The sequence below is a fragment of the Anthonomus grandis genome, chromosome 8 (assembly GCF_022605725.1).
Source record: "Anthonomus grandis grandis chromosome 8, icAntGran1.3, whole genome shotgun sequence".
NCBI lineage: Eukaryota > Metazoa > Arthropoda > Insecta > Coleoptera > Curculionidae > Anthonomus > Anthonomus grandis.
The window spans coordinates 874775-889851 of NC_065553.1; the positions used below are offsets into that span (position 1 = coordinate 874775).

The 15077-nt window shown below is 33.0% G+C and overlaps 2 protein-coding genes across 2 annotated transcripts; both read left to right on the forward strand.

Annotated features, from left to right (window-relative positions):
• Window positions 1-95: 95 nt before the first annotated feature.
• LOC126739535 (fas apoptotic inhibitory molecule 1) lies at window positions 96-3123 on the forward strand. Its single transcript, XM_050445282.1, has 3 exons — window positions 96-2497; window positions 2549-2777; window positions 2831-3123. The coding sequence occupies exons 1-3, from the start codon at window positions 2342-2344 to the stop codon at window positions 3022-3024; spliced, it is 579 nt and encodes a 192-aa protein (XP_050301239.1). The 5' UTR covers window positions 96-2341; the 3' UTR covers window positions 3025-3123.
• A 3778-nt stretch (window positions 3124-6901) lies between these two features.
• Window positions 6902-14432, forward strand: LOC126739537 (60S ribosomal protein L23). Its single transcript, XM_050445284.1, has 3 exons — window positions 6902-6981; window positions 7169-7252; window positions 14034-14432. Exons 1-3 carry the CDS (start codon window positions 6969-6971, stop codon window positions 14357-14359), a joined length of 423 nt encoding a protein of 140 aa, XP_050301241.1. The 5' UTR covers window positions 6902-6968; the 3' UTR covers window positions 14360-14432.
• The last annotated feature ends 645 nt before the right edge of the window (window positions 14433-15077 follow it).

Sequence of the window (15077 nt, forward strand, 5' to 3'; positions counted from 1 at the left end):
AGAAAAGAAACTTATAATGAGTCTAAAAAATAAAAAGTCAGTTAACGATGATCACTTTTCTATCAGAATAACAAAAGAAGCAGCACAGAGGAGTCATATACAGGGTGTTTTTTTAATATTGCGACAAGATTCAGGAGGGTGTTCCTTAAACGAAATCTAGTAAAAAAACTTCCTATGAACATATGTCCTACAGATTTTACGCTACAGAGTGTTGAAGTTGAAAGAACAAAAACTTACGTTTTTAGACAAATTTGATACACAGGTTCTAAGCATCCATAGCGTTTTTCCCATGAAACAATTTCAATTTTTATATTCGCCATTGACGTTCTTGCGGGCTTTGAACTGAATATTCTTGAAAAGAAAAGGATATGTATAGTAAACGTGTGTAATATATCAATTGACAATTTTTGTACATCGAATGTTTTAATTCACACCTAAACGAACATTAAAAGGGCTACAATACTTAACTTTTTGCTTTATTCCTCATTTGATCAAGCAAAAATATACAGTTACAAAAACATATACAGGGTATTTCAGAAGTATGGGATCAAACTTCTGGGGGTTGTTCACTGCAACAGAAGAATCCATTTGAGTATAGGAACCCATGTCCTGAAATGCGTCACTACGCCACTACGGCCCTAAGACGCGTTAAAATTTATAAACAAACATTAATTACCTAAATAGGATCTACTGCATTTATTTTTACCTTTTGTACATGATACCATAACAACAACTGTTTAAAATCAACGCTTATCAATGTCAATTCTCAATGTCATGTTTAAAAATTTTATAGCTTACAATTTTTAAACATTTATTGCTAATGGAAAACTTTACCAATCAAGAATTGGCGGATATGCATTTGGCATACGGAGCAACAATTGCAATGCACGAGCAGCATCGCGGTTCATAAACGTTATTCCGAACGACAGCATCCTGGATACTCCAGAAAGTTCAAGGTATGACTGCAGCCGATTATCATCCTAGAGTTCAATTTTGTCAATGGCTTCTGGATTCATCATTGCACAACCAAATTTTTTACGATATGTTTTGTGGACCGAAGAAGCCTCTTTCACAAGATACGGTATTTTTAATAGTAGGAATAGCCATGTTTGGGACGAAGAAAATCCTTATGCAATTTTTCCAAAAAAACATCAGAATCGTTGGTCTGTCAACGTATGGACATGATTGTTGATGATTATTTAATTGGGCCATACCTTCTAAACAGGACCTATTTATCTGCGTTTCTTGGAGGAAGTTCTCCCAGAACTCCTTGAAAATGTTCCACTAAACGTTAGACAGCAAATGTGGTTTCAGCATGATGGAGCGCCGGCTCACTTTGCTGTACAAGTACGCGAGTATTTGGCTCAGCGGTTTGGGCACCGTTGGATTGCCAGAGGTGGAGCAATTTCTTGGCCTCCTAGGTCACCCGATTTAACGTCTCTCGATTTTTTCTTGTGGGGACATGTAAAGTCTTTAGTCTACGAAACTACAGTAGAATCAGAGCTAGACTTAATTGGACGAATAACAGCAGCATTTGAAATCATTCAAAACGAGGATCAAATTTTTAGTGTAGTTCGCCGAAATCATGTGAGGCGTGTTTAAATCGGTGTATTGAGGTTGGAGGAAGACATTTTGAACAATTGTTGTGATGGTATCATATACAAAAGGTAAAAATAAATGCATCAGATCCTATTTAGGTAATTCATTTTTTTTTAAAATTTAAACGCGTCTTATGGCCGTAGTGGCGTTTTCTTTATACCTATAATATTATGAGAGTCATTATTTGTTTAATTTTTTAAATAAATCTGGGTTATCTATAAGAAATTTTATACATTCCATAACGTAGATATTAAAGATCAATTCAGTACATTTTTTTGTTGACTTTTCATGGACGTCGTAGATATTTTAGAAACCCTATTTTGCATCATATGCGATTTGGTTTTTATAACTTTTCAAAATATTTTAATTTGTTCTTCTCCTTTTTTTTATAAAAATTATTAGATATATTTTAATTTTCTACTAAAATTATTTACTTGGGACACCTTCGTTACCATAAACATTACATACTGCCAATATAACCAACCAATGTGCAGTTTCATTATCCGAATTACTGAAACATTCCCTTCTTACTTAAAATCGATTATGTATTCTGAGTATTTCTATAAGTTGTCATGGATACTTCACAATGTAAACGTTTCACTGGCACAATATATTCATAAATTTATTAAGTTAATTATTAGTAGTTTTGATTGTAGTAATTCATTTAAATCTGGCTAAGAAAAAAAAAATCTTTGTTTTAAATTTTAACTTGTGAATATTAATGTAAAGAAGGAAATTTAAAATGAGTCAAACTTCAGCAACATTAAAAAAATCTAATTCTCAAGACAGATCGGACGTGGTGGCTTATTGGAGTGTGCCCCTGTTAGATGGTGCTCATTTGGTTGAATTTGAACATGGCACTACCACCGGTAAACGAGTATTAAGAATAGATGGAAAGGTAAGAACAATAAAATATTTTAAAAAAATTGTATCAATAATCCCATCAAAGGAAGTTCTACGGAAAGATTGGATGTTCAAACTCGTTGGCGACATAAGATTTAAACTCGGAAAACAAGAAGCTAACTGTGAATTAAGAGTGGACCCGATACCGCCGTTTTACTTTACGTACGCTCTCTGGGTTGATGGGAAACCTCTGCAAAAGTTTCTGGACAAACAATCGGAATCCATTAGGTCCTGGAGCGTGGTTTTGGAGGGCAAAAGATATTTTGTCGCTCTCGGTAAGCAGTATTCAAATGACAATCACTTTTAATCAATGCCGTTTTACTTTTAGAGCGTCAAACTCTGGAAATCTGGCTCAACGGGCTCCCGGTTGAAGTTGAACGCGACTTCGTAGACGGAGGCACCGAAATGCGTTTTAAAATTAACGATTTGGATGCTGCGATGCGATCCAATCGAGGCGCCAAAGAGATATCGTATGATTTATTCATTGATAACAGACTAATAATGGATAATAATGATGCTTAAACGTAGTTTAGTTTAGTTGTCAAGCCGAAAGCTGGTCTTAACTTGATAAATAATAATTAGTAGGAAATAAAATCGCTGGCAGATAAATAGTTAAATAAGCATAGACATGGTTTTATTTCAATGATAATTAACTTGTTGATTAATTGCAGAATATTCTGTAATAGCTTATGAGTTATTAAATTTATTTGTAGGTATATATCGTTCTCCAAATTCTTGTCGGCATACATTTCTTTTTAATTAAAAAAGTGACTTGCCACCTCGTTCAACTGTAACTGTAGGAGGTGATTTTAATATTAATTACGCAGATGAAAGCTAAAGATTAGCGAATAAGCTACTTAAATAGTTGTTAGGTTCACATAGTTTGAGGATGCATGTCAATGATTTTACCAGTGTCAACAAAATTCAACGTCTATTTTAGATTCTGTATATTTAAGTTTTAATAGTGTTGTATCCTGTTCTGTATTAAACCCTGGTTTGTTAGCAGTTTATTGAGGTTTAATGAAACAGTTTATTGTCAATTTGACCAGAAAAGCAGATATAACCGCTAAGAGACGTGGTCCTATTCTTAAAAAAAAAGGCGTTCTCTTAGGGATGCTTAAAAATCAATTGGGAAAACTGTGTGAATAATCAACCTTTCGCATTCTTTTCTCTTAAGCTTGTTGAAGTCTAAATAAATTCCCTAAAGTGCATATTAAACCTAAAACTAAAGAATCTTGGATTATAAAGGGATTAAAAGTGTCTTCCAAAAATATGAGATGTTTGCACACACTAGGTACGTAAGTTTTTATGCCTTATTTTAAATTCTACAAGCAAATCTATCGCAAAAACATAAAAATTGCGGTCAAAGGAGATATGGTTCATTTAGTCATGTCTTTTTCTACAAAAAAACTAAAATGCAAGACTCTTTTAAGTTAAATGCCAATAAGATAGATTCATTTTACTACTCATCGTGGACACATTAAAAGAAGTAAAAATAATGGTGCTTCACGTTGGGATGACATTCCAATTAAAGTTCTAGCAAATTAGCCTTCACCAGCACTGTTATCATTGGCTGAATGCATTAAAATGAACGTCTCTTTTGGCTAGTGACTTTCCGGCTCTATCAAAGCAAGCTATAGTTATTCCAATTTGTAAGCAAGGAGAGGAACCTCCTACTAATTTCAGACCTATATCTCTACTTTCTTCACTCTCTAAATTGCGAAAAAGCTGCTTAAAAATAGGGTAAATGTATTTTGAGAAAAAAAATATCTCTTAAATAAGGTTCAAGTTGGTTTTTCAGTGTGCCAAGAACACAAGTGTTGGGCATGCAGCTGCAGTAGCGTTTTGAAATCTCGCAAAAGGCTTCGACTGTGTCTCACAAAAAATACTACAGCAAAAATTAGAGATGTATAACTTCAGAGGTTTGAATTTGAAATAGTTAAAATCATTTTTGTCAGGCATGTGTCAAAGGGATCAACCTTTTAGATATTTCCTTGGGTTCGCAAATCGCTAGTCGTAATAATTTTATTAAATTCTTAGGTTTACTTCATTAACAGTAGATTTAAGTTTGAAGATCATATTGAGATCCTCTGTTCTAGGTTGGCATGCTTTATGTATACTGCATCCGCTCTCACAAGCCTATGTTGATCTTTTTAAATCTTTACAAATCAGGGGAAATCCATTAATTACACAACCATGTACATCATGGCTTATGCTTGGTGTTTCTGAAAACTTCATACATTTCCGTCGTCTTAGAGCTAAATATAAATATCTTTCACAATTTTGTTATAATAAATATATTAAAATCATTGATTTTTGAAGATGGTAGACAATGGTACAGTGAAAACATCTTGTCGGACTTGCATTGTCTTATTTATTTAATGTAACACGACGTTTCGGTTGGTAAGTATCTCCAACCGTTATCAAGTGTAAACTCTCAAGTATCAGTTTACACTTGATAACGGTTGGAGATACTTACCAACCGAAACGTCGTGTTACATTAAATAAATAAGACAATGCAAGTCCGACAAGATGTTTTCAAAAGCATTGATGATGCAGTAAAAATTCAAAATCCATTTGGAAGTATATAAATGACAAATATTTCAGCCATAGTTTGCCCAACTCTTTTTATTACGGAGACCAATCTGCTTTCTTTGGTCAAGACACAGCAAATTTGTTTAAGCAGTATTTTCAATCTGTTTTTACTGATAGTGATGATAATAACAATGGGTCTTCCTTTAACATTGAATATGTATGTACCATGTTATACCAATGCTTCTGCTGGTTTTAATTTTAATGTTTCTAATTTGTCATTGATCTTTATAACTATATAGTTTAATTGCCTAATAAACTTGCCACAGGGTCTGATAGTATTCCTAATTATTTCTTAAAGAAATCCGTGTGTCCCATTGTACTGCCCCTCTTCATATTATTTTATAGCTCGCTCCAGAGTAGTTTTTTATCACTATGGAAACAAAGTATTATTGTCCCGATATTTAAAAATGCCCAAAAGAACGAAATTGTTAATTTTGTTTTCTTATCAATCTGATCTCTTGCTCCTAATGGAAGAACGTAAGCAGGTAGATGCCATTGATCATAAAGTTTTGTGTCAGAAATTATTGTCTGTGGGTTTTCATACTCAATTGGTTTAAAAGTTAATTTGAGGGGCGTGTTCAGAGAGTCAATATAAGCAGCTGCTTTGCTGACCTAATTATAGTCACATCAGGTGTTCCTTAGGGTGGACATCCATATCCTTTGCTTTTCAATATTTTTGTAAATGACATTTCGACTTGCTCTAAAAATAACAAATGTTTGTCTTTTGCTGACGACTTAAAATTTTGAAAAGTATTAGTAATCAGAAGCTTTTGCAAAATGATTTGGATAGCCTTTCCGCTTGGTGCAGCATAAATATAGCATTGGTCTAAATATCACCAAGTATACAATTAATAATCATCCTATATGTCTCGTCTATAAAGGACCTACGTGTCACCTTTGATGAAGGGTTGGTTTTTGTGGAGTATACTTACAATGTGGCCGTGAGGACTCGGAATTCTCTCAGTTGAGGCAACCAGACTCGTTCATTGTTCCCTGGTCAGATCAGTCTTCTAATACTGTTCTGTGGTATGGTTCCTTAATTACCAAACTCATTTTTTACACTCTTGAAAGGGTTCAACATATATTTTTGAAACATTATGCTTATAGGTCTCATATTGCCATGGTTTACCATGACTACAGTTTTATTGAGAATCACTTCCCTTTACACCTTGTACATGGTGATAATGTTCCATATCAGGGGCTTAGACATCACGCCACTTTCAATGTTCCTAGAAAGAGAATATTCTAATTCTATGGAATTCATAGCCCTATCGGTCATTATATGAGTTTTCTAAATAAGCATCCTGGTATTCACATTTATAATTTCACTATCAATCAAGAGAAAAGACCTCTTGCTTTGTGATAAGTTTTTAGCTTGATAGTTGTGTTGTTATATTATGATTTTATATATTTTCTTATTGTTTATGCTCTCTTATTTTGAACTTAGTACTTTATATTATATGACCACTACTATTAACCATATACTGTGTTTAGAATCTTGTAAGTTTGTAATATTTATTGGGGTTTTCCCCAATTTATTTATTTATAATCAATAAATAAATAAATTACATAAGTGTCTCCCATTTTTGGTTACTTTTATCCTCGTTAATAATCTCGGTATGGACCACCCACCATCCATATAAAAAATTGTAATAAAAATATTTTTATTATGCGAATCCACTGCTATGATTGTTGCGTTATGAGTCAGATTTCTTTAATTCAAATTCAACCTTAGTTTGTGCTCCGAAAATGTCCCCAAAGCTTTTTACAGTCAATTGTCACAAAACGTCATTAGTGTCACTAAACGTTGACAGCTGTCATAGTTGATGTTGTCAATCGAATAATCTGTCAGATTTCTTTATCCGTTCAAAATGTCCAAGAGAGGTAAGGTTTTAGGAAAATGTGAAAAAAATCCGAAAAAATTAAGTTAATCCGCATAGAAAATCAAGTTTTTAATTATCAAACTGGACAAACGATAGCCCAAACTAAAATTACATCGCCATATTTTTGAAAAATGGATCCTCCAACAGTTTGTAATTTCAATGTTTTGATGTTGTGTTTGGTTTTTCAGGACGTGGTGGTTCCGCGGGAGCGAAATTCAGGATTTCCTTGGGTTTGCCCGTCGGGGCAGTTATGAACTGCGCTGACAATACCGGTAAGTAGTTTTTTTCTTTAATATAAAACATACTTAGTTTTTGGCTCCTATACGAATCTCCAAAGATCTGCAACAGTTATATACTTAAGATCAAGTATATAAAAAGTTTCAGTAATATACCCAATTAATTTTAATCCTGCTTAAAAAACCAACTAAAAGAGCTTTCAACTTCTAAACTTAACGATCTAAGCCAGTTTTATCACTATGAAAGGTGTTGATATTAGGCATAACATTTAATAAACCGATGCTATTCTTAATAAAACCTATAATACTTTTTAAATTTTCCTTATGAATATTTCTTACTACTAGAGGCTTCCTTTTCATTCCTATTACAAATGCAGTGTTCCTGTAGGCACTTCAGCATATGATACAAGGTACCAAAATGTGTACCTGTAAATATATTGCCCAAAACAACATCATAAAAAAAGGTTTTCACTTAGTATATTTCTACTTCTATAGTCTGATAGGGTTAACCATTATGTGTTTATTAAACAAGTCAATCCTTTTGGCAAAAGAGCTTGGTTGGTTGGTGGACTTCCTGATGACACATCGACAGCTTAGACTGCAACCCGGCTAACTCGGAAAAACTAAATTTTACAGGAGGATCATAAAACAAATTTTAAGAGTCTAGAATAAAAATAAATAAACGAGGCATTTATGCATTTATAGATTTTTTTATTAGAGCAAAAGTGAAATAAGCAGTCATTAATTTTCAAATAATATATCATAAAAACTGTGGTAATCTGAAGGAATAACTATTTTTAGAGCTTGTAAATCATCATATTTTCTCTTTTTTATTTTTCTTCGAGCAGTGTACAAACCAGGCATTTCATTCCAGGTTTTCGTAGCAAGTTGTGAACAGCGCTGTGGAATGACATCCCACTAATCTCCAAACCTCAATTTAAAAAATACTTCCCCATTAGGATTATATTGCAGGGCTCTTATATCCGTAACCTTAAAAAAATATTACTTTAATATAAATAAATATTTCAAATACAGTAATAACAGAGCTACCTTTGGATCTCCTTTCATATTTCTGGGTCTTATAGCTTTTAGGAACTTAATGTCTCAAAAATTCTTAAAAAAAGTGTGGGTTAGATACTTGACGTCATATGGCTCTGGCACTTTTCTTGCTCTTTTGCAAATGGGAATATATTCCGCTGGGACATTTATGATTTTATTTTTGTCTCTCCATCAAAGCATGCATGCTGTCTACCTCCATTTGGGTATGACCAACTTCCAAAAACTTTTGTTCTATTATGACGTTGTTGGTCATAGCCAAATCAAGTAATGCATTACTCATTGTTATGTTTCTATTTTGATACGTACATCCATCACTATACAAAATAATTTTTTTATTTTCTTTTACTTGAGGGATGACCTTATCTAGCAAGAATTTAAAAACAATTGAAGCAAACTCTTCTGCATTTAAGCCGCCTTCTGTTTCGTTTCATAAAAAGCATGCTCCCTGTTTGCTTTTTAGGTTAAACAAACAAAAATTATGAACACACAATTTTGTTCTGTAATACAATGAGGAGACATTAGAACGAGGTGATAAAAGTACAGCCTGTAGGTCCATAGTAAAAACAAAATTTATTTCTTTATCCAACTCTTTTTCTTTCCTGGCTTCTTCTTTCATTTTAATATGTAAATTGTACTTCTGCTCATCGTCGACCTGTCCTAGTTTATGTGAAAACCAGATCGAACATTGATCCTTTTTTGGTTGGTATAACCCAAAATTTTTAACATCAAAAGCATTGTTAAATGTACACACAGATAGGGCTTTTACATTATGTTCAATACACCATTTTACATAAGCATCATAGACCGATTTTTTAGATGACCAGTCAGTCCAAAGATATTTTTTTTTCTGTTGATTTCCTACAATAGTGTGACTCCATTGTCGGTAAAGAGTTTAGGAATTCACACATAGCTTCATTTTCCTTTTTAAATGATTTATTTTTAGATAATGCAGAAGTAGTTGCTATACTGTTTATATTTTCTTTTTGGTTTTGAATCCCTGTTGTCTTAATTTTTGCTGACTCTTTCCAATTTAAAACACACCATTTCCCTATGCATAATGTGTTTAGAAATAGGGTTTTACATACCCTGACCAATTCTTCCTCCTTTCTCATGTTGTAAATTACAGAAGAATTTCTTCTTGAGATTAATTCATGTTTTCTATCTCTAGGCCTTTTGGTGGGTATAATCTGTATCAAGCTGTCAACAAAAATTTTTTTTTCGCCCCAATTCATTTCCCAAAATTTCTTAAATATATTTCGTCGGTCCTGTTCTGTTATAAGAAAACATCTTAATATTTTTCCTGTTTGTGACTTGCACATGCACCTCTCCTTAAGGATTCTGGGAGGTTTTGGAACCCTATTATCCCAAGTATCATTGTGCTGCTTTCTACCAAAATATTTTAAACCTTTTTCTCTATTTTTTCGGTTCTTCTCATAAACCCATGTTTTCTTGTCTACCTGACACCTCTTTCTTCGTTTTCTTTTGGAAACCTCAATCTCAGTTTCAAAATCGGAGGTATTGGAGCTTTCAGAATAATCTACTAAACGCGGTGCGTAAACACTTTCATCACTAATATTATCTTCGAAAGAAGCTTCGCTGTCGTCAATTTTGCTACCTAACTTATCATTGGTTGTCGTGTCAGTATTGGACAAACTGAATTGAGGCTGCTTTTCTACGTCATTATCTTTATGCTCTATAGGTTGACCCTCTGGGGTATGTTTACTAAAATTAATGTTAGGAAAATCATCAGGTTGAAAATTGTCCATCTCAGCCATTGAAAATGTAGAAGATTGATCATCGATAATCATTGTAGAATTATTTTCAAGTTTGTCTAAGACATAGTATGTTTGCCCTAAAGTTAACCCCGATCTTTCTCCAATAGATGACTCTTCTGATTCGAACTCAAAAGAAGGGAATATTATATCATTTTGGGTCATATTTTGGTCATCAATGAATTCAATTGGTAGCGAGTTTATAAAATCTGGCTCATTTTCCAAACGGTCAATCAACGTCACCTGCTTATTTTGAGTGTCTTGTTTAGCTAGGGCCATGATTTTCTTTGTGCGGGAGCTCATTTTTAGAATAAAAAATCTAAAAAAAACATTTAAAGTACAGTAGCCGTCACCGATAATTTATTTCGGTTACCTGCCAAAATACCAGCTTTCCATCTGTCAAATAATGCCATCCATTTGCTATTTATATTGTTTGACAGATGAAAAGTTATTTCTTTTGACAGGTGACCAAAATAGAATATTATCGTTGACGGTTACTATAATAACGTGTTTTGATCAGCAAGAAAAAGGTTGGCCTTCCGCTGAAGGTCGTTTTTTGTAATTTTATATTAAACTGTATCTATTTGACGTTAAAATACTTAAAAATATTAAGGATAATAATGAGCGTTAATAAAAAGAGCTTAAAAATAGCAATTTTTGAAAATATTATTTTATAAATTAATTTTAAGATCCAATTGACACGCTTTGTATAAAATAATATTGACAATTGTAAAATCGACCCTTACTTAATTAAAATTTTAAAAAAGTAATAACTAGAAAAACGGCTATATCCAATGTAAATTACTTGGAGCAAAGGTTTTATATTATACAAAACAGCTAACTCCATGTAATCTAAAAAAAAACCTTCAATAGAAGCTAGGATCGGAGAGAAAATTTACTAAAATGATAACAAAACACTTACCCGGCAAACACAAAGTAATTAAATTACTTTTAATTTATAATAACTTGCAATTTTTAACATACATACGAGCTAAAACGAGAGCGATCAAGCCACGTGCATAGTCATAGTAAAATAACATGGACTATGACCGTTAAGCCGGGAGTTAGACGCTTTGCAATGTTGATATTTGCTATAATGGAGATAGCTGGTATACGTGCGGCGCGATTTACAAGAAAGTAATAATTTTTGGGAGTTAGCTGCTTTAATATATGATGTAGTAAGATGTCCTTTACAGGTTGGCGCCAAAATCTCAAAATCGTTAAAAGTGGAGTTAGCCGGTTTACAGTTTAAGCCATCGACATGGAGATATTAAGGAGATAAGTCTCACATATTTAAGTCCTATATGGGGTGTTGCACAATATTTTTCCAATCTGATTTAGGCAGTTCATAACTTTTGCTGATGACCAAGATCAAATCTCATCTTTTCAAGATTCAGAATTACTGCAGCATACTTGCCTTTAATCAGTAGTATTTTATATACAGATTCCAATTTACATGCATCCACACAAAACTCCATACTGTAACATTGCTTCTGAACTAATAAGTCAAAAATATGCTTTATTATCATAACAATAAATATTTTTGACAAAGCTAAAAATCAAATAAACAAGAAAAGATATGTTTACTTCCTGTTCAATCACAAGTGATGATCCATACACACAATTCCAATATTATCGGAAAACATGCAATTTAATGTAAACTAATAATATTTCCATACAAAACCAATATGTTCATACTCATATAGTCAATAAATTTGAAGCAAAACTGAGTACAAAAAGTGGACTATTTACAAAAAAGTAGCCAGACAAAGAAAGTCTCATTAAAATTATCATAAAGCTTTTTAAAAAAATAAATCGAATAAATTTAAATCAGCATGATCCATATACCCAAAATCCATACATAATTAGCATATTGTTCACATTAGCCCTAAATTTTTTATAGTATTTTAATTTGCCTAATTTCAATGGCTAGATGATTGAACTCTTTTATATTATCATAAACCACAGACTTAAGAGTATATGTCCTTTCTATGAAGTAAGCCATTATCAAAATACATGGTAATGTAAGAATTTTACCCTTTATAAAGAATGGGCGGCAGGATATGTTGCACTGCCTCTTTTTTGTAAGATGAACACGGAATTGAATAGGGGCCATACAACAAGAGACCCAGTGCCATACCAACCTCATTGCTTGCAGTGTGGTCTTTTTTCTTTGATCCCAACAAGTATTTTGGAGGACAGATGTCAAGGAAATTAAAAATTAAGCATGAACAAGATAGGATAAGATATTTTAAAAGATATTATCATTATGCAGTGAAATGATGTATTAAATGAATTGTCATTGCAAATATATTTCTGCCTTAAAAGGAATTATTGATCCTTTTATGCAATCTGATGTAGATTTAGATGGCGTTGTTTTAAAGAGAATAAGAATTTTTGAATATTCATCTGTCAAAGCAAAGGATACCTCAATTTAATGTTTCCTTTATAAGCTCTATGAACTTGATTCTTATTTAATGATAGGACTGGATTATTGCATAATTTCACTAAGAATGGATGAGAGGGGATCAAGAAACTTTTACGGCATAAATTAAGGAGGGATTGAATCAGTCTCTTACTTCAATACATGTTTTTTGCCAAGGCCACTAATAATAAGGCATTATGAAGTAAATTAGGTTTATTTGTTATATCAATATAATCAGAAAATATATTAAGTTTTAATAATGAGATAAATAAATTCTGTAAAGCGTTTAAATCATTTCTGGAGGGTTCAAGGAAATTTATATTAAACTCGCCTGACAGTACAACTTTCACATTCATCAAGATGCTGGACAAAATTACCTCCATCTTAATTAAAAATACTCGAAAGCTTGTAGCTGGAGCTCTATAAATACCAATGATATACATATTTTTTTACAAAATATAATAGAAAATTAAGTATTTCTCTTCTAGCAAGTAATTAAACCTATCAACATTTAAAAAATCTAATTCATTCAAATGTCCATTCCTTCACAATAATTAAAGTTCTGCCATGGACCAAATTTGATCTGTTACATCTAGAGACATAATATTCAAGACAAAACACTTTAGCCAATGTCCACTTATTATTAAAATATCTGCAAAGCTATACTAGTAAGGAAAAAATACAGTTCGTCATTCTTATTTCTAACTAATTGGATATTGAGAACCAACAAGTTGATATTGGTGATTGTGCCATTAGTTCTAAAATCTTTGGTTGTCATTACTATACTTGACTGGTTGCAACTTAAGTAATTTGATCTGGACACATGGTAGAATAAAAAGGATTAATCTGATGTTCAGGTTATGTATTTATGTCCATTTCATAATTTGGGGTTGCTTTTTTATTGCCACCACAACCCACTGAACCAGGCAAAAATACCCTATCATTAACACTTGTATTAGGTGTGTCTGTCAAGTTAGCATTCTACACCAAACTTTTGGATATACTGAAGATTGTAGACTAAGATTAAAAATATGAATAAGAGGTTTTTCCAATATACCATTGCAGCTCTTAATAACATAGCCAGGCAATCCATCATATAGATTTCTTTCTCTTAAGTTTTTTAATGGTATCTAAGATTTCCTTTTCATCAAATAATTTATTGCAAAAGTAGTTTTTAAGTGGAGACTTTACCTGGTTAATTGACAAATAAGAAACAAACTCAGAACTAAAATACTTTGCAAACATGTTTGCAATATTTTCAGTTCCAGATGTGGATTTATTATTATAAGAAATTTGAGCAGATTTATTAGATTAACTAAATTCCTAATTATTGTTCCTGTTTCTTTACAAGTAATTACTGTTTTCTGGTGTTTGTAAAACTAAACATGTAAATAAGTATAATTTAAAAAAAAAATAGTTCACTCTCAAATAACGTGTTTTTTGGACCTCAATAAATTCGGAAAGATGGATTGTGTAATAACTTTTGTGCAAAAGGACCTAAACACTTTTACACTCGAAATGTGTGGCGTTTCTCTCATTAACATAATTTCACTACTTTCAGGGGCAAAGAACCTGTATGTAATCGCAGTCCAAGGTATCGGCGGACGGTTGAACCGTCTGCCAGCTGCTGCATCTGGAGACATGATCGTCGCCACAGTAAAGAAGGGAAAACCGGAACTCCGTAAGAAAGTCATGCCGGCAGTAGTGATCAGGCAGAGGAAACCGTTCCGCAGGAAGGATGGCGTGTTCATCTATTTCGAAGATAACGCGGGGGTCATAGTGAACAACAAGGGAGAAATGAAGGGATCCGCCATCACAGGTCCGGTGGCGAAGGAATGCGCCGATCTCTGGCCCAGGATAGCTTCGAATGCGAGCAGCATCGCATAATGTTATTTTTTTCTCTTGTAAGGTGTAAAAAAAGTTAAAATTTTGAGGGCGAATAAATGTTGTCCTCTCACAACTTTTGCAGTGGTTTCTTTTTCACCATTTGTCATTTCAAGCTTAAGATATTGATTTAAATTCTTTTGCAAACCTTGCTGAGTACAAGTTCCAGTGGTCTTGACTTACCCATGAAGATGGTGGACATGTTTATTTGCTGTTGGTCTGTTCTAGCCCACAAATTTAAATGGCAATTATAAACTACTTGTGGTTCATTCAAAAGGGTTTATAAATCTTTTTTTTAACTTTATGACCTGGTTGTTCATTCAGAGAACTAGAGTCCATAAAATGAGAGAATATGCCGGTGACGTAAAATGCGCACAAACTTAAATTTAAACCAAAAAATCAATAAAGGGGAGGCCCCATATTTCCCTGATTAGGTTTACTTGACCGTGAATACATGCATCTCTCTCTTTCACATCTGCTAGAATTCTACGCTTCTTCTTCTACGCTTAACGATAGCCAGCTTAGATGCGCGAAGTCTGACGTCACCGGCATATTCTCTCATTTTATGGACTCTACTTCAATACAGCTGAGGAGAATTATAGTAGCAGGTTCAAGCAATTTTTGATAATCAGGAGCAAAAACTTATTCCTTGGAGGGATCAGTACACCCTGGCTCCCTACCACTTATATTAAAATCATAAATTAACAGAAAGTATTTTTCA

Coding starts and splice junctions, on each gene's coding strand:
- LOC126739535 (XM_050445282.1), top strand. CDS start 2,342: ATGAGTCAAACTTCAGCAACATTAAAAAAATCTAATTCTCAAGACAGA. Junction 2,498..2,548: donor TATTAAGAATAGATGGAAAG/GTAAGAACAATA, acceptor ATCCCATCAAAG/GAAGTTCTACGGAAAGATTG. Junction 2,778..2,830: donor AAGATATTTTGTCGCTCTCG/GTAAGCAGTATT, acceptor TTTTACTTTTAG/AGCGTCAAACTCTGGAAATC.
- LOC126739537 (XM_050445284.1), top strand. Junction 7,253..14,033: donor GAACTGCGCTGACAATACCG/GTAAGTAGTTTT, acceptor CACTACTTTCAG/GGGCAAAGAACCTGTATGTA.